Below are 22,810 nucleotides of genomic sequence, written 5' to 3'. Positions count from 1 at the left end.
GCAAAAAATAGATGTGACTATGCTGTGAAGCTCTTGTTTGAGCTGTAGGAGAAAGAAATGTCATCTCACATGAAGTTATAGTCATGGAACAAGAGGAAAAAGACCAAATTAGACCAATCCAGGGTACCTTGAAGAAAAAATTAACACCCAACAGTTTGAATACTTTGCAAGCTTAAGGTACATTTACGCAGGGGGGAAAAAAACCCCCGAAAAACATGGCAGCAAGTCTCAGACCCTGGTCAACTGACTCAAGCTCACCCTGCGAGGCTAAAAATAGCAGTGTAGATGTTTGGCCTCAGGCTGGATCCTGGACTCGGAAATCTGGTGAGGGAGGAGGGTCTTGGGTCCACCTAATGTCTACGCTGTTATTTTTAGCTCCCTGCTACCATGAACCCAAGTTAGTTGATCCAGGCTCTGAGACTTGCTGTTGCAGGGTTTTGGTTGGATTGATTTTTTTTTTTTTTTTTGATGTGGAGACGTACTCTGGCTCTTATGTGTGCAGACCCTTTACATGTAAGGATACTGAATGGTGCAGTATGCTTCCGTGTATGACACTTAGCCATAGGAGTCACTCTCTGACTCTACTGTTTTGAGGTTGAGGGTGTTGTGAAGGGGGATATGTTGCATGATATGATAGTTACTCTCTTTCTTTCATAGTCCTAGAATAAGTTCAGAAGTAGAGGGAAAAGACAGTCCAGAATGAAGATGCTAACATTCTCTCCTCTTCCCTGCTTCTTTCTCAAACCAGCTAAATCTATGCTATAGTCATTTTCTTAATGAAGTTGTAGCTTCTCGGGAATACATCTTTAGAATTTTCGGATAAGGTTGAGGAAATCCCATGCTGCCCTTTATTTTGTAGGTGTAAAAATAATATGTGATCATGTAATAAAGATTGAATCATATTGCACAAGCTACTCCTGAGGGCATTCTGTGTCTTCCCCCCCCCCCCAAAAAAAAATTCTGCGCCCAATATTTTAAAATTCTGCAAGTTTTATTTGTCAGTATATAAATGCAGAAGCTCCAGCATGGCAGTGGGGAGCACAGGTCACTGACTGCACGAAGGTGGGAGATCACCCTGCAGTCCTCCCCCCAACCCCCTCACCCTGGGAACATGGACTCAGTGGTGATGCTGCACCAAACCCTGACACAGCACAAGGCCTGGGCCTGCCCCACAGACACCCTGGGGCCTTGCTCCTCTGCACCAGGAGTGGGGCAGGCAGGTTCATCCGGGCAGGATCCAAGTGTGGAGGGGCTCATTGTGGGGGGATCCAGGTGTGGGGTGAGAGGGTTCTGTGTGGGACAATCTGGCTGAAGGCAGCTCAGTGCGGGGGTCTAGGTGTGGGGGGATCTAGATGCACAGAGGCTTGTTGGGGAGGTTCCAGGTGCAGGGGCAATGGGACTTTGCAGGGGCTTTCAGATTAAAGTGGTTGGGGCTCAGCAGAGGGGTCTGCGTGTGGAGGTCTCAGCAGGGGGGTCTGGGTGCTGGGGGAGTGGAGCATGGTGGGGTGGGGGTCTGAGCACAGCTAATTGGGGGTCAGTGGCGTGGGGGTCTGGATGTAGGGGCTCAGGGTGGTGCCAGGGGGTGGGGCATCAGGGTAGGGGTTTGAGTGCAGGGAGCTTAGAGGGTGGTGATCTGGGTGCAGGAGTGGGAGTCCAGAGGCAGGAGGTCTGGGTGCAGGGGGCTCCAGATGCAGGCGTTGAGGTTCAATGGGGTGGGGTTTGGGTATGGAGGGCTAGGGTGGCTCTGGGTGTACAGGATGAGGCTTGGCAGGGGTGTCTGGGTATGGGAGGTCAAGATGCACAGGGGTCCCCATATAGTGACCCCTCCCCCTGCAGCTGAGGAGCGTTGGGGGCAGGAAGCAGAGGAGGATGCTGAGCTTCCTGCAGCTGGGGGAGGTTTCTGGGGGTGGGTCTGACACATCCCCAGCCACTCCTTGCAAGGGAAAAGGAAGTCCCATCCTCTTCTGCCTCCAGCCCAGCCAGGATTAGCAGCTGATCCCAGCTCAGCGTAGGATCCACTAGCAGGAGTGTCCCCAGCCCTGCGGTGATTTACCTCTCCGCCGGCTGCTCTGGGTGCCTGAAACGATGTACCTGCACAGCTAGGGAGTGGTGTGTGACTGCTTTTGCAGCTTCCTTTTGCTTCCCTGTCAGAAAGTGATTTTTCTGCAGGGAAGCAAACAAATCTGCGGGGGACATGAATTCTGCGCATGTGCAGTGGCGCAGAATTCCTCCAGGAATAATAAGCAGAAGGGGACTGAATTAAGGTTGCACAAGCAACCTAAGGAACATAAGAATGGCCACACTAGGTCTTACAAATGATCCATTTAGCCCAGTGTTGTGTCTTCTGACAATGGCAGGTGCTAGAGGCTTCAGAGGGAATGAACAGAATAGGACAGTTTATTGAGTGATCCATCCCCTGTCTTCCAGGCCTAGCTTCTGGTAGTCAGAGGTTTGGGAACACCCAGAGCATGGGTTGCATCCCTGATCATGTTGGCTTGGATGGACCTATCCTTCATGAACTTATCTAATTATTTTTTGAATCCACTTAAACTTTTGGCCTTCACAATATCCACTGACAATGAGTTCCACAAGTTGACTGTGTATTTTGTGATGAAGTACTTCCTTTTGTTTGTTTTTAAACCTGCTGCCTGTTAATTTCATTGGGTGACCCCTGGTTCATGTGTTATGTGAGGGAGGTAAATAACACTTCCTTATTCACTTTTTCCACACCATTCATGATTTTACAGACCTCTACCATATTCCCCCTTAGCCTCTTTTCTAAGATGAACAGTCCCAGTCTTTTTAATCTTTCCTCACATGAAAGCTGTTCCATGGCCCTAATAATTTTTGTTGCTGTTCTCTGTACTTTTTCCAATTCTAATATATCTTTTTGAGATAACATGACCAGAACTGTACACAATATTCAAGTTGTTGGGTATACCATGGATTTATGTAGTGGTCACTGTTCCCTCTAAGCTGTGCACGTGTGCACACGGCGAAACACCGCACGCACAAAAAATGAAATACTACATCAGAGCTAGGCTGAAATATCATTTACGGGCAACTTTTGACATTGTTCGCCCGCCATCTATCAACACAGCCAGATTCTACTAGCTGGCAAGGGGGGGAGAGGAGGGCAGTGAATCATACCCCTGCCCACCAGCATTTCGAACATGGAACGTTGATCACGTCGGAAGCGACACATCTCCATTTTCCCTTGTTTTTTGCCGCAGATGCATGGACGAGATTGGAGCTATGCATAAACTTCTGATATCCTGATATGAATGATCTCTCGTTTGCCCTTTGTCGAGTCACGCTGTTAAGCGTATTGAAATAGTAGCCATATAATAAAAATATTAATTTTATATGAACCAATCTGGTAAAAAATCAATCCCAAAATGTCACTGTCTAGAAGTCTAAAGCATAAAAGAACAGCGACTTTATTTAAATCTGGATGAGACTATAGAGACAGTTACACCGAAGTCACATAGTGTAATGCTTGTTAAACTTCGTAAAATATTCTCATATGATGAAGACAACAGAATGGTTTGTGTATATTGTCGAGATGCCAGAGCTTCGGGAGAATTTTCAACAGGAAGAATGTGGAACGATATATGGAAGTTGGATTTCTTAAAGCATCATCTGTCAAATCCCTATGTTCAGAATACAAAGACTTTCTTGCTGAACAGATTGTTATAGTCAGTCAGTACAATGACTTCAAGTTTGCAGTAGCTGAAAGAATCAAAAGCCAATTAGTTTTAAGTTTCCTGGATATGGTGACATTTGCTCACCAGAACGAACAGTTTCAGGATCTTGCAAAGTTGATGGATATTGGAGGAACATTCCTAGCATCAAGTGCAGGCTATGAGCATGGCTTTAGCTTAATGAACACTCTAAAAAACAAACTACGGAATCGTTTAAAAGTAGATCATTTGGACATGCTGATGTGTATTAAGAGTTACCAGCTGGATGGAGGACTGATAGATCTGGTCAGAGTTTATATTGAATGGGCAAATGAAAAAGATCGCAGGGAAAAACAGTAAGGTTAGTTTAGCAGTCTTTGACATTTTGACCAATAAGGAAATTAAAATGCATTTGTAATTACATATCTTATTCTTGGCTAATGATCATTTATTGATATTTTTTAGGAAAATTTTCATTTAAAACACAAACTCTTGTTTTTCTTTTTTTACTTATGTTGTCTCTATCTGAAAACCCATATAAATTGACATAATGGCATATTTATTAAATTGTCTTTATTATATGTTTATCAAAATCTTTTCGGACATGTGTATAGAATGAAAGGTGAAAGTGGACACCAACGGGCATAAGTCTATGGACTGTTAATGATCATGATTAATATGTGCTTGATATATGCTCATAATTGTCTATAAAAAAAATCATAAAGTGTAATGCTTAAAACTAACTTCTGCTTCATGAAGAATGGTTAAATTTCCTTTTTCTAAGTATTTTAAAATGACATTTCTAAAATAAAATGGTGTAAAACAGGGGTCTCAAACACGCGGCCCGCATGTGGGCCGCATGTGGCCCGCAGGGCTATTTCCTGCGGCCTGCCAAGCAGCCCGGCCACGGCCTACCTCCATGCCAGCGGTGGGCAAACTACAGCCCATGGGCCGGATCCAGCCTGCAGGATTTCTCCCCGTGGACCCGTGAGCCCCATGCCGCTCCCTGAAGCGACCGGCACAATGTCCCTGCAGCCGGGGGCGGGCTCCGTGCATTGCAATGGCTTCTAGGCACCGCCCCCCGCTTCTCCCATTGGCCGGGAATAGGGAACCGCGGCCAAAGGGAGCTTCGGGGGAGGTACCTGGACGAGCAGCAAGGCAGTGCCACCCCAGAGCCCACACCCCGAATCCCTCCTGCACCCCACATCCCAACCCCCTGCCCTGAGCCCCCGCCGCATCCCTCCTGCACCCCCTGGGAGCAGGGAGGAGGCAGAGTTGGGGTGGGGACTTCGGGGAAGGGGTTGGAATGGGGGCGGGGAAGGGGTGGGTGTACCATGGATTTGTATAGTGGCATTAGGATATTTTCTGTGTTTTTATCTATCCTTTTCCTAAAGTGGTTCCTAAAGTAATTTCATCTTATTTATGAAGATGCTTTTATGTCTGTACAATGTTAAAATAAATAGTCCCAAGACCTACACACTGAATCTAAGCCCACACAGGGAATGCTCTTGCAGGACATAAAACACCCATGGCCTAAGGAGTCTCATAACTTCTAAGTACTCCAAATTCATTGTAGTGGTTGTATGACCTCCCCCTGCAGCTTTTGGCAACTTTGTATTCCATTAGGAGGTATGGATTTTTTAAGTAGCCAAACATGTTTGAGGAAATAGGGAGATATTGAGTTAGGCCTAACTTCATAAGCAGGTAGTGTATGCATGGTATGTGTATTATTGAAGGTATGGGTAGCAGCTGTTATCACTGAAGTTGAGCTCCAAATTCCATTCCTATCCCCATGTTTCAGTTGCTCATAACTTTATCCAATAAATTCCTTTTTGATGTGAAGTTTTTTCCATGCTTCGATTCTCAGCCCAAAGGAGAAAAATCAGGTCAGCCAATTTTGAGTTATTCAAGTACGAAAAGACTTTTTTCCAAATTTTCTGATTAAAAATTTTTGCATACTAAAAACTTTTTTAAATATCTGAAACTACAAAATGCAAAGTTCTTTTGTCTTGTAGGTTTCACTGAGACTTCAAAAAAGCTGTTATTTCAGTGGTTTTAAAATTATGAGCATGTAAATGACCAATTTTGCTTATTTGCTGTGGAGTTTTTCTTTAAGGAGTTTTGCAGTGCATTAAAGAAAAATGCTGATGATGCCTAGTAGTCCTTTAGTTTACTGGCACAGTTAAACTGAAAGCTAGGTCCATCGAGTTTAGAAGCTCTGATGAGGCTGGAAGAATGTAAAATTCCCAAATAACTTCATATCTCACTTCTACCTTTTTTTTTTTTAGGTGTGGGGGGGAAAGAGTAGATTAAATGCCAAAAAAAAAAAAAGCATTAATGCAACATTAAGTTTGAAAAATCAGACATTTAAGTGAGGAAAGTCCTAAGATTTACATTTCTCCCCCATGAATTTGATTTTTTAGATCTCTCCATGCATAGTATATTTTCTAGTCCTATGTTCTCTCTTAATGTAATTTTAATGTAATTATTACTATATAGCATAAAATGTATAGGATATGCAATGTGACCAGTTAACACTGCAGGAACAAACTTAACTTTTGGAATGTTATGACTTTTGGAGAGCTTGATTTTTGCAGTGTTAGGGCTGAGGAATCTTAGAAATGTAGGGCTGGAAGGGACCTTGAGAAGTCATCAAGTCCAGCCCCCTGCGCTGTGGCAGGGCCAAGTAAACCTAGATCATCCCTGACAGTTGCTTATTCTTACTGTTGTTAAAAACTTCCAATGATGAGGATTATACAACCTCACTGGGAAGTCTATTCCAGAGTTTAACTACCCTTTTTTATATTTTCCTAATATCTAACCTAAATCTCCCTTGCTGGAGATTAAGCCAGCTACTTCTTGTCCTATCTTCAGTGAACATGGAAAACAATTAATCACCATTCTCTTTATAACAACCCTTAGCATATTTGAAGACTGTGATGAGTTCTCAGTCATCTTTTCTCAAGACTAAATATGCCCAGTTTTTTTAACCTTTCCTGATAGGTCAGGGTTTCTAAATCTTTTATCATTTTTGTTGCTCTCCTCTGGACTCTTTCTAATCTGTCCACATCTTTCCTAATGGGTGGTGCCCAGAACTGGATACAGGGACAACTGCCTCCTGTGTCTTACATACAACACCCCTGATAATCATTAATGCTAACTTTACTACCCATTATGAATTTTTCTCTTTGCTATCTGTCTCAGAAATCACTACATAAAAGAGAATTTAGAAATATGAATGTGTAGTTCCACCTTCTGCATGAGAAGTATGCTTATTGTACATTGTTATATCAAGTCTGTCCTATATTTTTGTTGCCTACTTTGCAAGAGATTGCTTGCCACATACACACAGAGAATTCCCCTCAAAGTATAGTATTAATGTTAGAATAACATTTAACATTCCCCAAAGCTTTATTTTCACCATATTAAACTAAATACAATCTTGAAATAATCAGGTTCACTTTAATTAACAATAAACATATTCATAAATGAGACATTCTATTTAAATATAGATGCTATAATCAATAAAATCACAAAGAACTTCTACCCCTGCGTCCTTTTAACTTCCTTTGCACCCCTTCCTTCGTAATAGGTGTATTTAATCTAATATTTTAAAACTTTTGTCTCATAAAAGTAGTGCTTTCCTACAATGTGCATTTCAATGTAACATGTCATATGGTTGTGTTGGAAGGTTGATTTCTCTGTTAGATGGGATAACATTTCATAATTATGAGCTGACTGACCATTGCCAAAACCAGTCAACTCATAATGAATCATTGAAACTATAATGTTGTTCACATTAGTTCCTTCCTGTTTCCATCTCTATTCATTCAACATTAAGTATACATGGGTAGTGGAATAAAATAGTTGTGTATAATATCCCCTTGCATGTACTAATGTAATTTTTGTTCTGACTATATTATATGTTAACTCTTTCCAAATAAATGTCTGTCTTGGTGCATTTTAAACACATTCATAATTTTTCTTACAATAAGTTCATGTATTGCATGATTGTGGACCATCATGTCCATAAAATGAGGAGATGAGTGCCAGATCATCACACGGCGAAGGTTGGAAATGCTCTATCAGAGTTTATGCTTTTTCTTTAAAACTTTTGTTTTATTAAATGTTACCTTAATCTCTAAAGAACATAAGATATTCAATATGTTATGTTGCAAACAAAATGCCTTGGGAAAAGAAGGCACCTTACCTAGCAAGACTTTTTTTTTTCTTCTCTAAAGCCAGTCAGAGTTATAGGCTGAACCAGCTCAGTCTTAACTTAGTCTCCTCTTATGAATGTATGACAATAGTTTTTTATGACAAACTTTCTCTCCTGCCACCTCCTCGCACAGGTCCCTGTACTCATTCATTGTGTATGTCAGATAACTAAGCAGGATTCTTTGGTGTATGGGCCTTGGGTCTATAGCACCTCAGCCTTAGTGATTGTCATAGCATGATGTGTAGCAAATGAGAGGAGTCTGCTGGAAGAGGAAGAATAGCTTTGTGATCAGAGCACTGGACTGAGATGTAGGAAATACGGGCTCTGCCACAGATTTTTCTATCTGGAAATATAGTAGTTCCAGGTTTGAAAATGGGGGATAATAACAGTAAGGATGGCAAAAAATACTGAACCAGCTGTTTCATTCGTTGAGCACTTGTCTTCTACTGCACTGAACAAGGCAGGAATCTTGCAGAAAACAGTGTATGATGATATAATCTAACTGTTATGCATACAGTCAAGAGGACAGAGATGAAGGTGGTCGGGCACCTTTATCTTTGTTAATTTCTGACCTTTTAATGCTTCTGTCATAAACATACAGCTAACGGTAGCATAAAATCCCTCCTTTACCTGTAAAGGGTTAAGAAGCTCAGATAACTTGGTTGGCACCTGACCAAAAGGACCAATAAGAGGAGAAGATACTTTCAGATTTGTGGGGGAAGGTTTTTGTTCTGTGTTTCTTTGTGTTCTCTCTGGGACAGCAAGGAACCAGGGCAGGGAAAATACATCTCCTAAAGCCATACCTGAACTAAGCATCTAAGATTACAAATTTTAAGTAATAGGAAGGAAATGCTTTAGATTATCTTTTATTTTAGCTTGTGAATTTTCCCGAGGCTAAGAGGGAGGTTTATTTCTGGTGGGGGGTTTTTTGTAACTTTAAAGTTTTGCCTAGAGGGGACTCCTCTGTGTTTTGAATCTGATTACCCTGTAAAATTACATTCCATCCTGATTTCACAGAGGTGCTTCTTTTTCTTTATAATAAAGTTCTGTTTTTAAGAACCTGATGGGTTTTTAGTGTCCTGAAAACCCAAGGGCCTGGTCTGTGCTCACTTTGTTTACTCTCAAGTCTCCCCAGGAAAGGGGGTGAAGGGGCTTGGGGGGATATTTTGGGGAAACAGGAACTCCAAGTGGTCCTTTTCCTAAATCTTTCTCTAATTCACTTGGTGGTGGCAGCGATACTGTTCCAAGGACAAGGAAGAATGTGTGCCTTGGGGAAGTTTTTAACCTAAGCTGGTAGAGATAAGCTTAGGGGGGTCTTTCATGTGGGTCCTCACATCTGTACCCTAGAGTTCAGAGTGCGGAGGGAACCCTGACAGCTTCACTTCACAACTTTAATGCAGTTGTTTGTCTATTAATATACACACACATGCATATTTCAGAGTAGCAGCTGTGTTAGTCTGTATCCGCAAAAAGAAAAGGATTAAGTATACTGTAGAATAGAGGGGTGTGGGCAAGGTGACACGTCTATCATAAACCTATGTTTTCAGCCAGAACTTCTGGATAATTCCTTATGGACTAGGACTCCTGGACAAGTACGCTGTAATTCATTATTAAAACCAATCTCTCTCACAGTAGATATTTGAAAAGACGGCACTACTACTAATAAAAGTTAGTGAAATGTCTCTTAACTTAACAAACAGAACTACTTTAGCATCCAAAAATCCCCTGTTCAGGTTCCATCTGAATGTGTCATCCCCCCACCCCCAGTGAACTAAGCAAAGGACTATCACTCATTTAACACTGTGGTTACTTTGCTAAATTCTGAACTCTAGTATCCATGATATTAAAATTTGTTTTATTCTTGCCATGATTCACTTAAGCAACTAACTACTGTAGTCCACAGCCCAGAATTTCAAAAGCGTTCTTTTATTTTAGATACCTCACCTTTTTTGGGTACCCAAATACCTTAAAACATTTATACCCAACTTTGAAGGTATCTCAAGTTGAGTACTCCAAAAGTGAGGCACCCAAAATCATTAGTTGCTTTTGATAAATTGTGGCATAGGTCTTTAATATTGGGCATAGGCCTTCTTGTTATAAGTGACTTGTAGAAAAGCTATACTGTCATGAGGGTTGCTGCAGAAATATTGTGCTCCAGATGACTGAAAGCTTTTTTTTTTTCTTTTCCTTAAAAGCCCTAAGAAATGCCAATCTAACACACAAAATGGGCAAGGAGACAAGGCATCCAGCATCTTTCAAGCTGAATATCTTGATTTTTGTGGATTTAAATCCAAACATTAATGTTAAGTCAATACCATTTTCTTCATGTGAATTGCTTTATGCATGTCTAGATGGATACTATATCAATACTTTTTATAAACTGGGGTTTAGCCAGGATTACTGATAATCACTGAGTGCTAGCTATATAGGTAAAGATACATTAGCGTGCTCAATGATAGCTTCAATGTTTTGTTCCGTCTTTTATCCTTCTCTGTATGTAATTGTGATTCCTTTTATGCCTACATTGTTCCATATGCCATTATTACTGTTGAATTTCTATCTTCAGTGGTAATCAAACCAGGCTGATTTGATTATATATAACTTCACAGTGAACCAGTACTTCAAAATGTGAGTTTTTGAAAAGGCTTTCGTTACAAGTTAAAGGAAATTGAGCAAAGTCGCACGCAGTAGTATGACCTGTTTAACAGTTGAGCACTCCAGATCTACACTTAACAAATACATCTTTGTCACTGTGTACCATGGAGACATATCCTAGGCTTCTACATCTCAACATGCAGGCAGCTTTTTAACTGGGTCTTAAGACCATTCATCATAAAAAGTGGTTTAAAAACTGGCCAATAAATTTGTATAGTGAGATGTATGGGTAAAATCAAAACTGTGTATAAAGCACTGTAATATGTGATTTTTGTCTTGTTTTTTGCAGATTTAGAAATGGCAATTGCATATTGGAATTTAGTCTTATCGGGAAGGTTTAAATTTTTAGATCTTTGGAATAAATTTTTGTTGGTAAGTATATTTTTCTATTCCTGTATGTGTTAATGCACAATAGTCAGGTGAACCCCACAGCTTGTAAGATTGTGTTCCCACTGCACGCGCACACCAAAAAAAAAAAAGATGAGAGTACAGTGAATGACAGCAGTTTCCTTTTCAGCATCTTTGCTTTATGAGAACTGATCCGGAACATTGTTAATGGACCCTAAATGAATCCTCTCTATAATTTCTCTCACTAGGGAAAGTGAAATGGTACCTAGAGGCAGTCCCATGAGGTATGCCTGCCTCGCAGCACCCCCCCTGCTAGCTGAGCATGATGCTGCAAACACACTGGCTCAGTTTCCCCTTACTAAGGTTTTCTGTCTCCCAGGAATTCATGTGGCTCAGAGCTCCTCTTCATAACAACTTCTGGGCTCCCTTTACATCTCTTTGCTTTGGGATAGAGTGTTGACTCCCAGGGTGTTTCTTATGACTCTCAGCCTCAGCCCCTTTGGGCCACCTTTCCTCTTCTATGCTCTGGGATATAGATCTGACCCTTCTTCCCTGGAGTCCTACCAGAATCTACTTTAGGGTCTTACACAGGAGACCAACTTGCTTCTTGTAGTTCTTCCTTCAAACTGAGTTCTCTCTGCCCTTTTATGGGGTCCTGATATTTATCAGTCTGTCAAGTGACTCCAATTAGTTCAGCCGCCTTACTCTGGGAGGTAGCTAATTATGGCAAAGGGATGGGGGGAGCTGATTGAACAGGCCTCTTGGCCCTTAAGGAGCAGGCCTCCCTAGTCTGGGAACCACTTGACCTTGTGCCCTCTACTTGTAAAGGCTGAAGATACAATCTGACACCCTAAATTGTAGATTGAGCCCTCATCCTGTCTATCCTCAGGAACATATGATTCTTCTTCGAGTATTGTCCGTATGGGTGCTCCACTATACATGTATCTGCATCTCTGCGCTGTTGATCGGAGAACTTTGGTGGTAGTCCTGCCCATGCATGCATACTGGCTGGTGGGGAACAAGGCTAGCCATGGGCAGGCAATCCCTCCTCAGTTCCTTCTCAACTCCCCCTGGCTAGAGACTGAGCTAGAGCTGTCCATTTGCAGATCGTTAGTTCTCTTAGAATTGTTAATTTTAGCTTCTTTTGAAGCCCCTTTTATCTTTCTTTGCTTTGTTTACATTTTATTTTGGCTGTTGCCTTTAAAAAAAGAAAGAAGAAAAGAAAGGGACTTCATCAACTCCCTGTGGTGGGATCCCTCTCACCCCACAGGGATATGCCTGGCTCTCCGGGCTTCAAAAAGGAAGCCTTTGCAAGGAATCTATCCCAGTGACTGACAGACACTCCTAGTGCATCCGCTAGGTGGGAGAGAAATAGAAGTGTGGCCTGTGTAAGCAACTGAAGCCCAGATCCAGGAAGGAGAGAAAACTGAGGCTCAGACTCCTACTTGTGGAGTCAGCCCTTCAACCTCCGGAGTCCTCGTGGGAGCCCTCGCCACAGCCCTCCACTCTGAAAGGAGGTAAACTCAGAGAGACACCTGTGAGCCACTCACATAAGGCATCTAAGAAAAGGTCCGTGCCTCCCCATAGCAAGCCCCAATGAAGCGAAAAACAATCCTCGGCTCAATCAGTATAATCAGTACTAACAGCACCGAAGCCACTGAAATCTGGTATCCAGGGCATGTGCTTTACCGAACCGACAGGGCAAGTTGGAATGCCTGAAGACTCGATGGGCACAAGGAAAGAAGCATCAATAGCGGGGGTACATGAGAAACGTAGAATATCTGCCGCGGGGAAGGCTCCATCTGTGCGGTCATCAACATCACTACCGCTGGCGATACACCAGGCACTGACGGACCCTGCTGTCAGATCTGCATTTCCGACACTGTAGGTGCAAGCGTCTTTGGCACCAACAGCCTCTGCCAGTACCAATGCCCTCCACGCTGACAGATTTCCGGTGCATGATGGATCTTTTAGTGTCCAACACACTGGACTCTCCTCTGCTCAGTAATGGGGGCCCGGTACCAAATTCACACAGAGCCCTTGACTCACTAATGACCTCCTGCCACACACTGCTCTTTTGGTTGTCAGAATCAGAATGTGAGCCAGCTTCCCTCACTCTTCTCACCCACCATATGGAGCCCAGTTTCATTATGGACACTGGGCATATCACCCCTCTGACCTGCAGCCTCCCTGGTTTGGGCAACTGTGGTACCAATCACTGAGCCCCTTCCCATCTCAATGGCTGTACTGGGACCCCTGGCAGGCCCAAAGGTAACAGGCCTCCATCACTGCTAGTGTGGCCTACCCACAGCCAAGGAAGTACCCTCCTTCAGCCATTGCCTCAAGGACCTCTGAACTCCCTGAACAGGCAAGAAAGGAAGGCCAAAGTTGAGGAGGAAGTCATTTCTTCAGCCCACTTCTTGTCATTATCATCAGATGAGATGGTGATGCCTCCTCCGCCATGTATAGAGGATGACTTTAAACTGTTCTTGGGCTTGGCACAGAGGATGGCAGAGACACTCCAAATATTTTTACAAGAGGTGTCTGAGTCAAATTACAAACTGGTGGAAATTCTGCATTTCTCCACCTCCTCCAGAGTGGCCCTCCCTATTAATAAGGCTCTACTGGATCCCATCAGGGTGATGTGGCAGACCCCCACATCCATCCCACCAACTTATAAGAGGGAGGAGAAGACATGTGCCAGCAAAGAACATGGAGTTCCTGTTCTCACACCTGCCTCCCAATTCAATCATTGTGGATGAGGTTTACTCTTGAAGCCACCAACACCACTTTAAGTCCACCACTTATGACTGGGATTGGAAGCACCTGGACCTACTCCTCGGCCACCCTCCAATTCATAATGGCGAACTATCAAGCCTTGTGGGCTAAACACAATTATCAGAAGTATGTTAAGCTTAGTTCTCTTATTGAACAACTCCCCAATTCTCACAAGGACCAATTTAAAGCCTGGATTAATGAAGGCCAGCTGGTGGCAAAAAGGTCTCTCCAGTCTGCACTTGATGCAGCTGACACGGCAGCATGTTCTATTTCAAATGCCATTGTGATGTGACGGGCCTCCTGGCTTCATTGTTTGGCTTCCCCAAGGAGGTTCAAATGATGGTGAAGGACCTTCCCTTTGAGGGGATGAAATTATTTGCTGAAAAGACTGTTTCCTCCCTCCACACACTAAAAGATTCGAGGGCCCCTCTTCGATCCCCGGTATCTATACACCTGGGTACAAAAGAAGGCACAGCACTCAGTGACCACTCAAGCGCTGCTCACAATACTCCTCTCAATACTCATCCTAGTTTCCATCTCAATATACACAGAGATTGTATGAACCTCAGAGGGAGAAGCCCAGGTTCTCCAGATGAAAGACATCGGGATCTCAGCAAACTTCCTCTTAGCCCTCCACCTCAAAGAGATAGATTTGACGGGATGGTCGAGGTACCTGTAGAACACTCTTCTCATTTCATACTGGAAAACCCCACCCATCTGTTCGGAGATAGTCTCACCCCGTTCCACAGCACTGGGAATGGATAACCTTTGACAAATGCGTGTTGGAGATCATCCGAGATGGATACTCCATCCATTTCTCCCCCATCCCAAATACCTTTCCCAGTCCCTCTTCAAGGACCCCTATCACAAGAGCCTGCTGCCTAGGAGATAAACCACCTTCTCAGCATATGAGCCATAGAGCCAGTGCCTGCACATCTAAGGGACAGAGGCTTCTATTCTCATTACTCCCTGATACTGGAGGAAAAAAGGGGGTTGAAGACCTATATTGGACCTCAGAGTGCTCAACAAGTTTATCAGGGCTCAGAAGTTCAAGATGGTCATATTATCTACAATCATTCCAGCGTTAGAAAAAGAAGACTAGTTCTCAGCCCTCAACCTCCAAGATGCTTATTTTCACATCTCAGTTATACCGAGCCACAGACGTTACCTCAGGTTCGCGCTGGACCAAGACCACTACCAATACAGAGAACTCCCCTTTGGCCTCTCCTTGACCCCCAGAGTATTCTCCCAAAGTCCTCTCGGTGGTGGCAGCCCACTTATGCTCTCAAGACTTCATGATTTATCCCGACATGGACGATTGCCTTTTAAGGGCATGGTCCTTTGCAAAAGCCCAGCAAGTCACTCAGACCACACTGGATCTGTTTCAGAATCTGGGCCTACAGATCAATGAACAAAAATTGACATTAACACCAGAACAGAGGCTAGAATTCATAGGAGCCGACCTCAGCTCCATTCAGGCGAAGGCACTCATCCCACATTACAGATTTCTTAGTCTCTCCTCGTTGATGGAGACAGTACAATCCAGTCCCCATATTTCAGCCAGACAGTGCCTCCAACTCTTGGGACACATGGCTATGGGCACATCGGTTATAGCTCGTGCCAGACTACGCATGAAATGCCTCCAAGAATGGTTTGGTTTGGTTTGGTTTACAGGCTGAACAGACAACATAAGGAAACTGCTACTGATGCCCACCAGGGGCAAGCAATCCTTGGAGTGGTGGAAGGACCCAGTGAACGTCTATACAGGAATCCCATTTGTTCGGTCTTCCCCATCTCTGCTTCTGACCACCGATGCATCCCTCAGAGGATGGGGTGCACATCTCAGTGGTCGCACAATACAGGACAAATAGTTTCCAGCCGAGAGATGTCTTCACCTCAACCTACTAGAACTCAGAGAGGTCAGAAACGTGTGCACTCACTTCCTCCCACGGTCAAAGATACGCACACAAGAGTCATGATGGACAATATGGCCTGTATGTATTACATAAACGATCAGGGAAGTACCAGGTCTCATTCCCTGTGTGTAGAAGCACTAAAACTATGGAACTGGTGCATCTCCCACAATATCTTAATATCAGTGGCCTACTTACTGGCAATTCACAACACAATGGGGGACAGTCTCAGCCACCAATTCCCACATGACCACAAATGGGAGATAGATTTGGTGGTACTCCATAACATATTCCAACAATGGGGGACACTGATGTTAGAGCTGTTCACTACTTACCAGAACAAGAAATGACCACAGTACTGCTCCAGACCGGAGATCAGACAACACTCCATGGGAGATGCCCTCCTCCCTCCATTGGACAAGGGCCTTCTTTACACCTTTCCCCCATTCCCTCTAATACTGAAATACTAATATTGACAGTGAAAAGAGAGAGAGTGAACATCATACTGATTGCTCCCACCTGGCCCAGACAGATGTGGTACCCTTACCTGTCACAGCTGACACTAAGTCCACCGATGATTCTTCCAGTCACTCCTTACTGTCTGTCGCAGAATGAGAGGTGTATTTTGCATCCTGACCTGCAGATTTTACATCTCAAAGCCTGGGTCTTTCACATAGAGACATCTTGCTCTGAGGAGGTACAGGAGGTGTTATTCCATAGTAGGAAAGGAGCTACTCACTGTACCTATCTACAAAAATGGAAGAGATTCCAAATCTGATTCCAGCCCAAAGGTTTCATCCCTAATACATCCACCCTACCGGTGATCCTAGACTACCTGTTGACTCTCAAGACGTCAGGGCTCTATCAGTTCACTAAAGGCTCATCTAGCATTGCAAATAGGTCAAAAAGTACAGTGATTTCAGCTCAGAGACTCTCCAAGTGTGTCTCAGACTGTATTAAACTCTGTTACCGATTGGGTAATGTAATACCCCTGTCTTTAATACAGACGCATCCTAGGAGGTCGGTCTCCTCCATCACGTTCTCCAAGGGTATCCCTATATCAGAAATCTGCAGAGCAGCTACCTGGGCATCTGCACATACCTTTGCAGAATACTGTGCCATCCTGGGGGATTTGGCTGCAGATGCCAAATTCAGTGCCACAGTACTATCATCCATATCAGACTCAACTCCAAAGTCCCAGCCTCCAGTGGTGGGCACTGTTCGGGAGTCACTTACAGTGGAGCACACATAGGGACATTACTTGAAGAGAAGATTACTCACCTTGTGCAATAATGATGTGTCTCTCTGTGGGTGCTCCACGAACCACCCTCCTCCCCTCTACTTCAGAGTTCTAGTTGCTGACTGTGCAGTAGAGAAGGAACTGAGGAAGGATTGCCTGTGCACACTGGCTAGCCTTGTGGCAGGCAGGGAGCAGCGCATGCGTGGCTGGGACGACTGCTACCAAAGTTCTCCGATCAACAGTGCAGGAAAGCTGCTGTTATTTTATTAATAAAACTTTAAAACTTAGTCACTTGGTGTGCTCCTTCATCTCCTCCCCTAATGATCCTGCGGCCTCAGCCTAATCACCTGATGCCTCAGGCATATTGGTAACATAAATCTGTCACGTTATTAATAAAATAACAGCAGTGAGCGCGGGGGCTCCCCCCATCACTCAAAGGAAGGAAGAAAGTGTTAGTGCCCGTGCCCTAACCCACTTTCATACTCACACACGCTCAACCCAAGGCTGGCCAAGCCTGGTTGTAACATAAGAAGAAGAGGGGGAAGGGTGGACGAGAATTCTGTCCTGTGCACAGGCCGTCCAGGATCCGCTGTTGATCTCTGACTTGCTTTGACTCTTGAGAGGATTTTTAAGTCCTGGGTTCTTCCAGGGGCATTTCGTTAAGGGACCTCTGTCCCCCGTGTTCTTTGTACCAGTCCAAACTGGCTTTCTGTGGCTTCCTCGGCTTCAGGGACGCAAAACCGTTGTTTTTCCCCCTCGCTGGCCTTCACCGTCTCACTAGTTTTTGCAATCCCCTGCAGTCTTGTTCAGCTTACTTCTCTTTTCTCACGGCTGGTCGGGGTTGGAATCCAGGCTCCCGTCTTTCTTGGCATTAGAGAGTCTGCTTGTGTGCATTGGCCTTGGGCAGCTGGAGTCAGCTTCTTATTTTCAGACCTAGCTGGATCGTTGAGTTAACCCGTTCCTTTCTCCCTTCCTCCCCCTTTGGCCTCTCGCAACCTGCAAAGGAATCTTTCGCTCCACACTCACACCTTCAACCCCTCCCAAAATCCTTTCCCATGCATATGTGTATATAGGCGCTAGCAATATACAATGCTGGTGCTTACCCGGGGGAGCAATTTTACTGTGCCTGGGACAGGGCCTGCTCCCCTAGGGGGGAACGGCGGGTCTTTTGGGGGTGGGGGGTGCGCAGCGGATCCAGGCCAGCCCCTGAGCCCCTGAGCCCGTGAGCCCCTGGCCACGGCTCCATTCCCGCCTGGGGCCGAGGCTGGGGCCAGAAGCGGGGCCAGGAGCTGAGCAGCAGTTCGGTCCCTGGCCCCGCTCTTGGCCCCCTTACCCATGTCTGCTTCGTCTCTCCCCCGCTCCCCCAGCCATGCCCGGCTCCGGGGGCGGAGGCAGCATGGCCCTCAAAAATTTGGGGACTGCTGGCTTAAATCTTGAGGTGCTCTGACCTGTGAGTCCCAGTGCAAAACCCGAAGAATACTCTTGTTTTTAAAACATATTTGTTATAGATATTTCTCTGCTGCTACTCCACTAAAAGCTGTGTGAGGCAGTGGAAAGGGGTAGTATTTTTTGAAATGCTTATGATCTAATAGGGACTCACATACATATGGAAGCACCAGAGGTTTGTTTTGGTTCCATTATAGCACCTCCCTAGTTTTTTTTGGTGGTATATCTAGCCTGCTGCCCACCCGTGACTGGGTTTCTCCCCTTTGCCATTGACTGTTTTCATCCACAATCTCCTGGCCTCTCTCCAGCAACCTTATGCCTGTCTCAGCCTGTACCCTCTGTACCCACCCACCCACATACCAGTTTTTTGATTCCTCATGCCATCTGGTGACACTATTTTTCCCCTGCTGGGCAGAAGTGGAGCTGATCTTGCAGCTTTCCAAATTGGGGAGGAAGTTAGGAAATATAGTCTGATCTCCTGCTGAAGCAACCAGAATTGCAAATGGGGAGTAGGGATCTGGACTTTGGCTGGTTGCTTGTCTGAGTGCTTGATCCTAACAGTCACTGTTCTTAAAATAATAATAATAATAATTAATTGATGTGAGTGGATCAGGAGAAATAAATCAGTACTATTAAATGTGCTCTATACAGTTACCTTTTTTAGAAATATTTTATTTAGTAGTTTTCTTAGAAAGCTTTCAGTGTTAGTAAAGAGGATTCTACAAGATGGTGTTAGTATATAACAATGTAAGTTGTTTTTTTTTTGTTTTTTTTTTAGTGAAATCTGGATTTAAGGTAACTGCAGAATTTGAAAATAACTTGTATCTTAAACAATATAATTTGTTTCCATATTGCATAGGAACACCATAAAAGATCAATCCCAAAAGATACTTGGAATCTTCTGTTAGACTTTGGAAATATGATTGCAGATGATATGTCAAACTATGATGAAGAAGGTAATTAATATGAATTTTAATATTTTTAAAAATTGGATTTAGCAAAATTGAAATAATGCTGTGAATAAACGCCAAAACACAATTTACACCCAATGTTTTAAAATGTCTACTATCGGGAGCAGAGCTACAAATATACTAGATCATATTTGCTGCCGAGAATGTTGCCTGTAAGTAGGCTGAACAGGATCTTGCTTTAATATGCAGATGAAGGTAAGCAGTCCTGGACAGCACCGGGATAGTATGTGCTATCTAACATGTTATGTTACAGAAGCCAAAATAATACTGTGTATTTTCATACAAAAATCTTTATTAGCTTTAAATTAAGCTAATTTAATTAAAGCTAAGCTGGTGGGGGGGAGGGATAGCTCAGTGGTTTGAGCATTGGCCTGCTAAACCCAGGGTTGTGAGTTCAATCCTTGAGGGGGCTGTTTAGGGATCTGGGGCAAAAATTGGGGATTGGTCCTGCTTTGAGCATGGGGTTGGACTAGATGACCTCCTGAGGTCCCTTCCAACCCTGATATTCTATGATTCTATGATTCTAAGGCTACTAAACTTAGAAAAATATCTACACAAAAATAGCTTTTTAATAGCATATAGAAGTCTGGAAGTGAAAATTAAGTTTATGAAAATATTCATTAGTTCATAATCGATGTAAATGTCTAATAATAAAAACTAAACATTATCTCCTCTAGTAAAAAAATATTAAGGACAAATATCTTTCTGCATTTTGATATTCTCACGAACATATGTTATGCTGTGGTCCCAAATCTACAAACGTGTACACATGTTGAGTATCCTTATGCATGTGAATAGTTCCCATTATATGAATGTCTCTAATAGGAGTACCATGATCTTGCTTTGAACTCAAGTTTATTATAAACATCTCATAATATGAATTATGATACAACTTGCAAATAGTTTTCGCTATGAAGTATAGCTCAGAGAGAACATGCTTTAATGTTTTCTTTTATTAGTTAGGCACGTTTTTTTTTGTGCAGATTGCCCATGCCATCACCTTGTTATATCCAGTCCAATGACTAAGATATAGGTCATGCTGCGAAGTTGATATCCCTTGTGTTTAAAAACTAAATAGATTTATTTTAAGTTTTATGACTTTTTACATTGTTTGACTTCTCTTTAGGAGCATGGCCTGTTCTCATAGATGATTTTGTGGAATATGCACGACCAGTAGTCACAGGAGTAAAGCGTAAAACCTCCTAACCACAGACACTTCCAAATGGACTAAGTTTGCAGTCTGAACTCTATCAGGTAATGAAGACCTTTTCTCCAATAACTGCACACCGTCACTGGTTTTAATAGTCGTGGCAAGATGCCACTGACAAAACTTGAAATTGCGCCTTTCTGCCTAAAGAAAATGATGGCTGACTCATGGACACAGCAAGAAGAAACTCAAGATAGCCCAGGCTGTTCATAGGATATTGGCTTCAATTATTGTGCTGGTTGTATCATATAGGATGTAGATTTTGCATGATTTTATACTTTGGAGAAGTTTAACTAGAAGCCATTTTAAAGTTTTGACAGCACGGCATGCCATTCAGTTCATGATCCAAGATGAACACCAGCAGTTACATAATTAAAACTGTATTATATTGTACTTATATTAAAAGCAGTATTTGTGGTATATAAATTAAATCCCTAAATAAAACTTATGTAGTATGGTGTATTTTTATACAAGTCAGCTCTGTGTAAGTATCTGCCCTAATATAAACTTGTAACAAAACACTTACTGACACTTTTTTCTTGGTGCCAGGATTCTAGATTTATATTTTTACGCTCTCAGAAATGTACAGACCATGACTGTTTTTTTCCCCTTGTAAGATCAACTTCTTCATCACAGTGTTCACCTGATGTGTGTGTGGTTATGTTAGCTATCAATAGCATTGCTGCACAAGGACTGCTCTACATTGTTTTGACTCCAAGAATGGTTTGAATATGATTATTTACACTGTTGATTGATTAGTCTTTTTTAAATAGACCCTAAAACAACCAAAGACACATTTTTATAATTCATAATTGATAGATAAACGTAATTCAGTTTTTCTTCATCTTTACATTTTCCATTTACTTTTTTGTGAATAATGAATTGGTGGGATTTGAGGATTTTAGTAGCCTTCAATTTACCGTAAAATAGCTAGGTTCCATTTAAATGCAATATTCTGTGCATGCAGTTCCTGATATGATCTCAACCCCAAAAAGGAAGGGGGAAAATAAACACACAACCACACTATGGACAGTATATCTTAACTCCCCTTCTCAAAAACCTTTGGCAGGGGGGTGATTTTTTTTCTCTACATTATGAAGCCTCTTGCTTCTTGTTCTAAATATTCTGTAAAACAAATAATAGTTCTTCTTTGAATAGTGTCCCTGTGGGTGCTCCACTTCAGGTGCGAATGTGCCTTAAACCCTTGATCAGAGATTTTCCATTAGCTGTGTTCATTTGGCCCACACAAGCATCCTAAATATCTTTAAAACTCACACCAAGGCTACATAGGGTTGTGCAGGCAATCCACCCTCAGTTCGTTCTCAGTTCCTCCTTGGCCTGAGCTAGACCCCTAATGCGTCTGCCTGGAACGTGCCTTGGCTAACTTCTTGTTTATAGTTTAGTGTTAGCATTAAATAGTTGTTAGTAGATAAGTAGCGTGAGGATTAACTTTTTGCCTCTCCCTCCCTCTGGGAAGCCTTTCTCTCCTGGCATGGTGTACTTAGCTCTACAGGATTCAAACATCTCCCAGTCAGCGGCAGCCACTCTTAAGTCCACCGCTTGGGAGAGTCGCATGTCTACTAGAAGGAGACTTCTGCCTGGCCCTTAAATCCAGGGCAAGGAAGAACCAGGAGATCAAGTTGAGGCTGCTGCTGATGGAGCACTCCCTTCGACCTGCTTTAGAGAGTCATGTCAGGATATCCCTGCTTTGGACATCTGTCTCCGAACAGATCCAATGCCCCTTTGACCTCAGCACAGATCTCCTCTAATAAGGGGAAGACTTGTGAGGCCACAGTGAAGTCTCCCAAAAAGAGGAGCACTGGATCCCATCATAAGGAGACTGTTCTCAAAAGATCTTGGTCCCCCACTAAGTCCATGGTATCAGAAGCCTCAACCTCTCTGCTTCATACCATAGAGGTGAAAGACTCTTCCAATACCAGTGAGTCCAAATAGTCCCAGAGTTCTGACAGAGCCCCGGTACTGACTATAGGGGACAAGGAGGACAAGGATAAGCGCTTCTTCAGCCCGTTACCACTGAGCATGGTTTTATTGTTGGCACCTCCCCAGTTGGGACAACCCAATATCACACAACCGAAGTGTGTGACACCACCGGTACCTACTTTGGTATGCTCAAAATCTATAGTACTGTCTGCTTCCATTGCCAAGCACGCTACCATGGCAGTACCGATCCTTCGCTTGGTACCACAGGAATTCAGATACTCAAATGACTTATCAATGGCTGATGGACCAGAATCTCTACTGCTCATGGGTACTAAATGCTTCTTGGTATCAAAAGCCCAGTCTCTGGACTACCATCGCTCTCTGGTACTGCTGGACTCTCCACCCTTTT

The 22,810-nt window shown here is 43.4% G+C and overlaps 1 protein-coding gene across 1 annotated transcript in view; it reads left to right on the top strand.

The window, feature by feature from the left end:
• The window catches only part of DCUN1D2 (defective in cullin neddylation 1 domain containing 2), a 49,135-nt gene extending 28,222 nt beyond the window's left edge, over positions 1 to 20,913 (top strand). Inside the window, exons 5-7 of the mRNA XM_084612451.1 lie at positions 10,847 to 10,929; positions 19,142 to 19,238; positions 20,380 to 20,913. Coding sequence (XP_084468577.1) covers positions 10,847 to 10,929; positions 19,142 to 19,238; positions 20,380 to 20,459 — 260 coding nt within the window. The 3' untranslated portion in view covers positions 20,460 to 20,913. The remainder of the gene's footprint in view (positions 1 to 10,846; positions 10,930 to 19,141; positions 19,239 to 20,379) is intronic.
• The last annotated feature ends 1,897 nt before the right edge of the window (positions 20,914 to 22,810 follow it).

Source organism: Lepidochelys olivacea, assembly GCF_965140295.1.
Source record: "Lepidochelys olivacea isolate rLepOli2 genome assembly, chromosome: 1".
Lineage (NCBI taxonomy): Eukaryota > Metazoa > Chordata > Testudines > Cheloniidae > Lepidochelys > Lepidochelys olivacea.
This window is presented reverse-complemented; position numbering and strand designations above follow the sequence as displayed.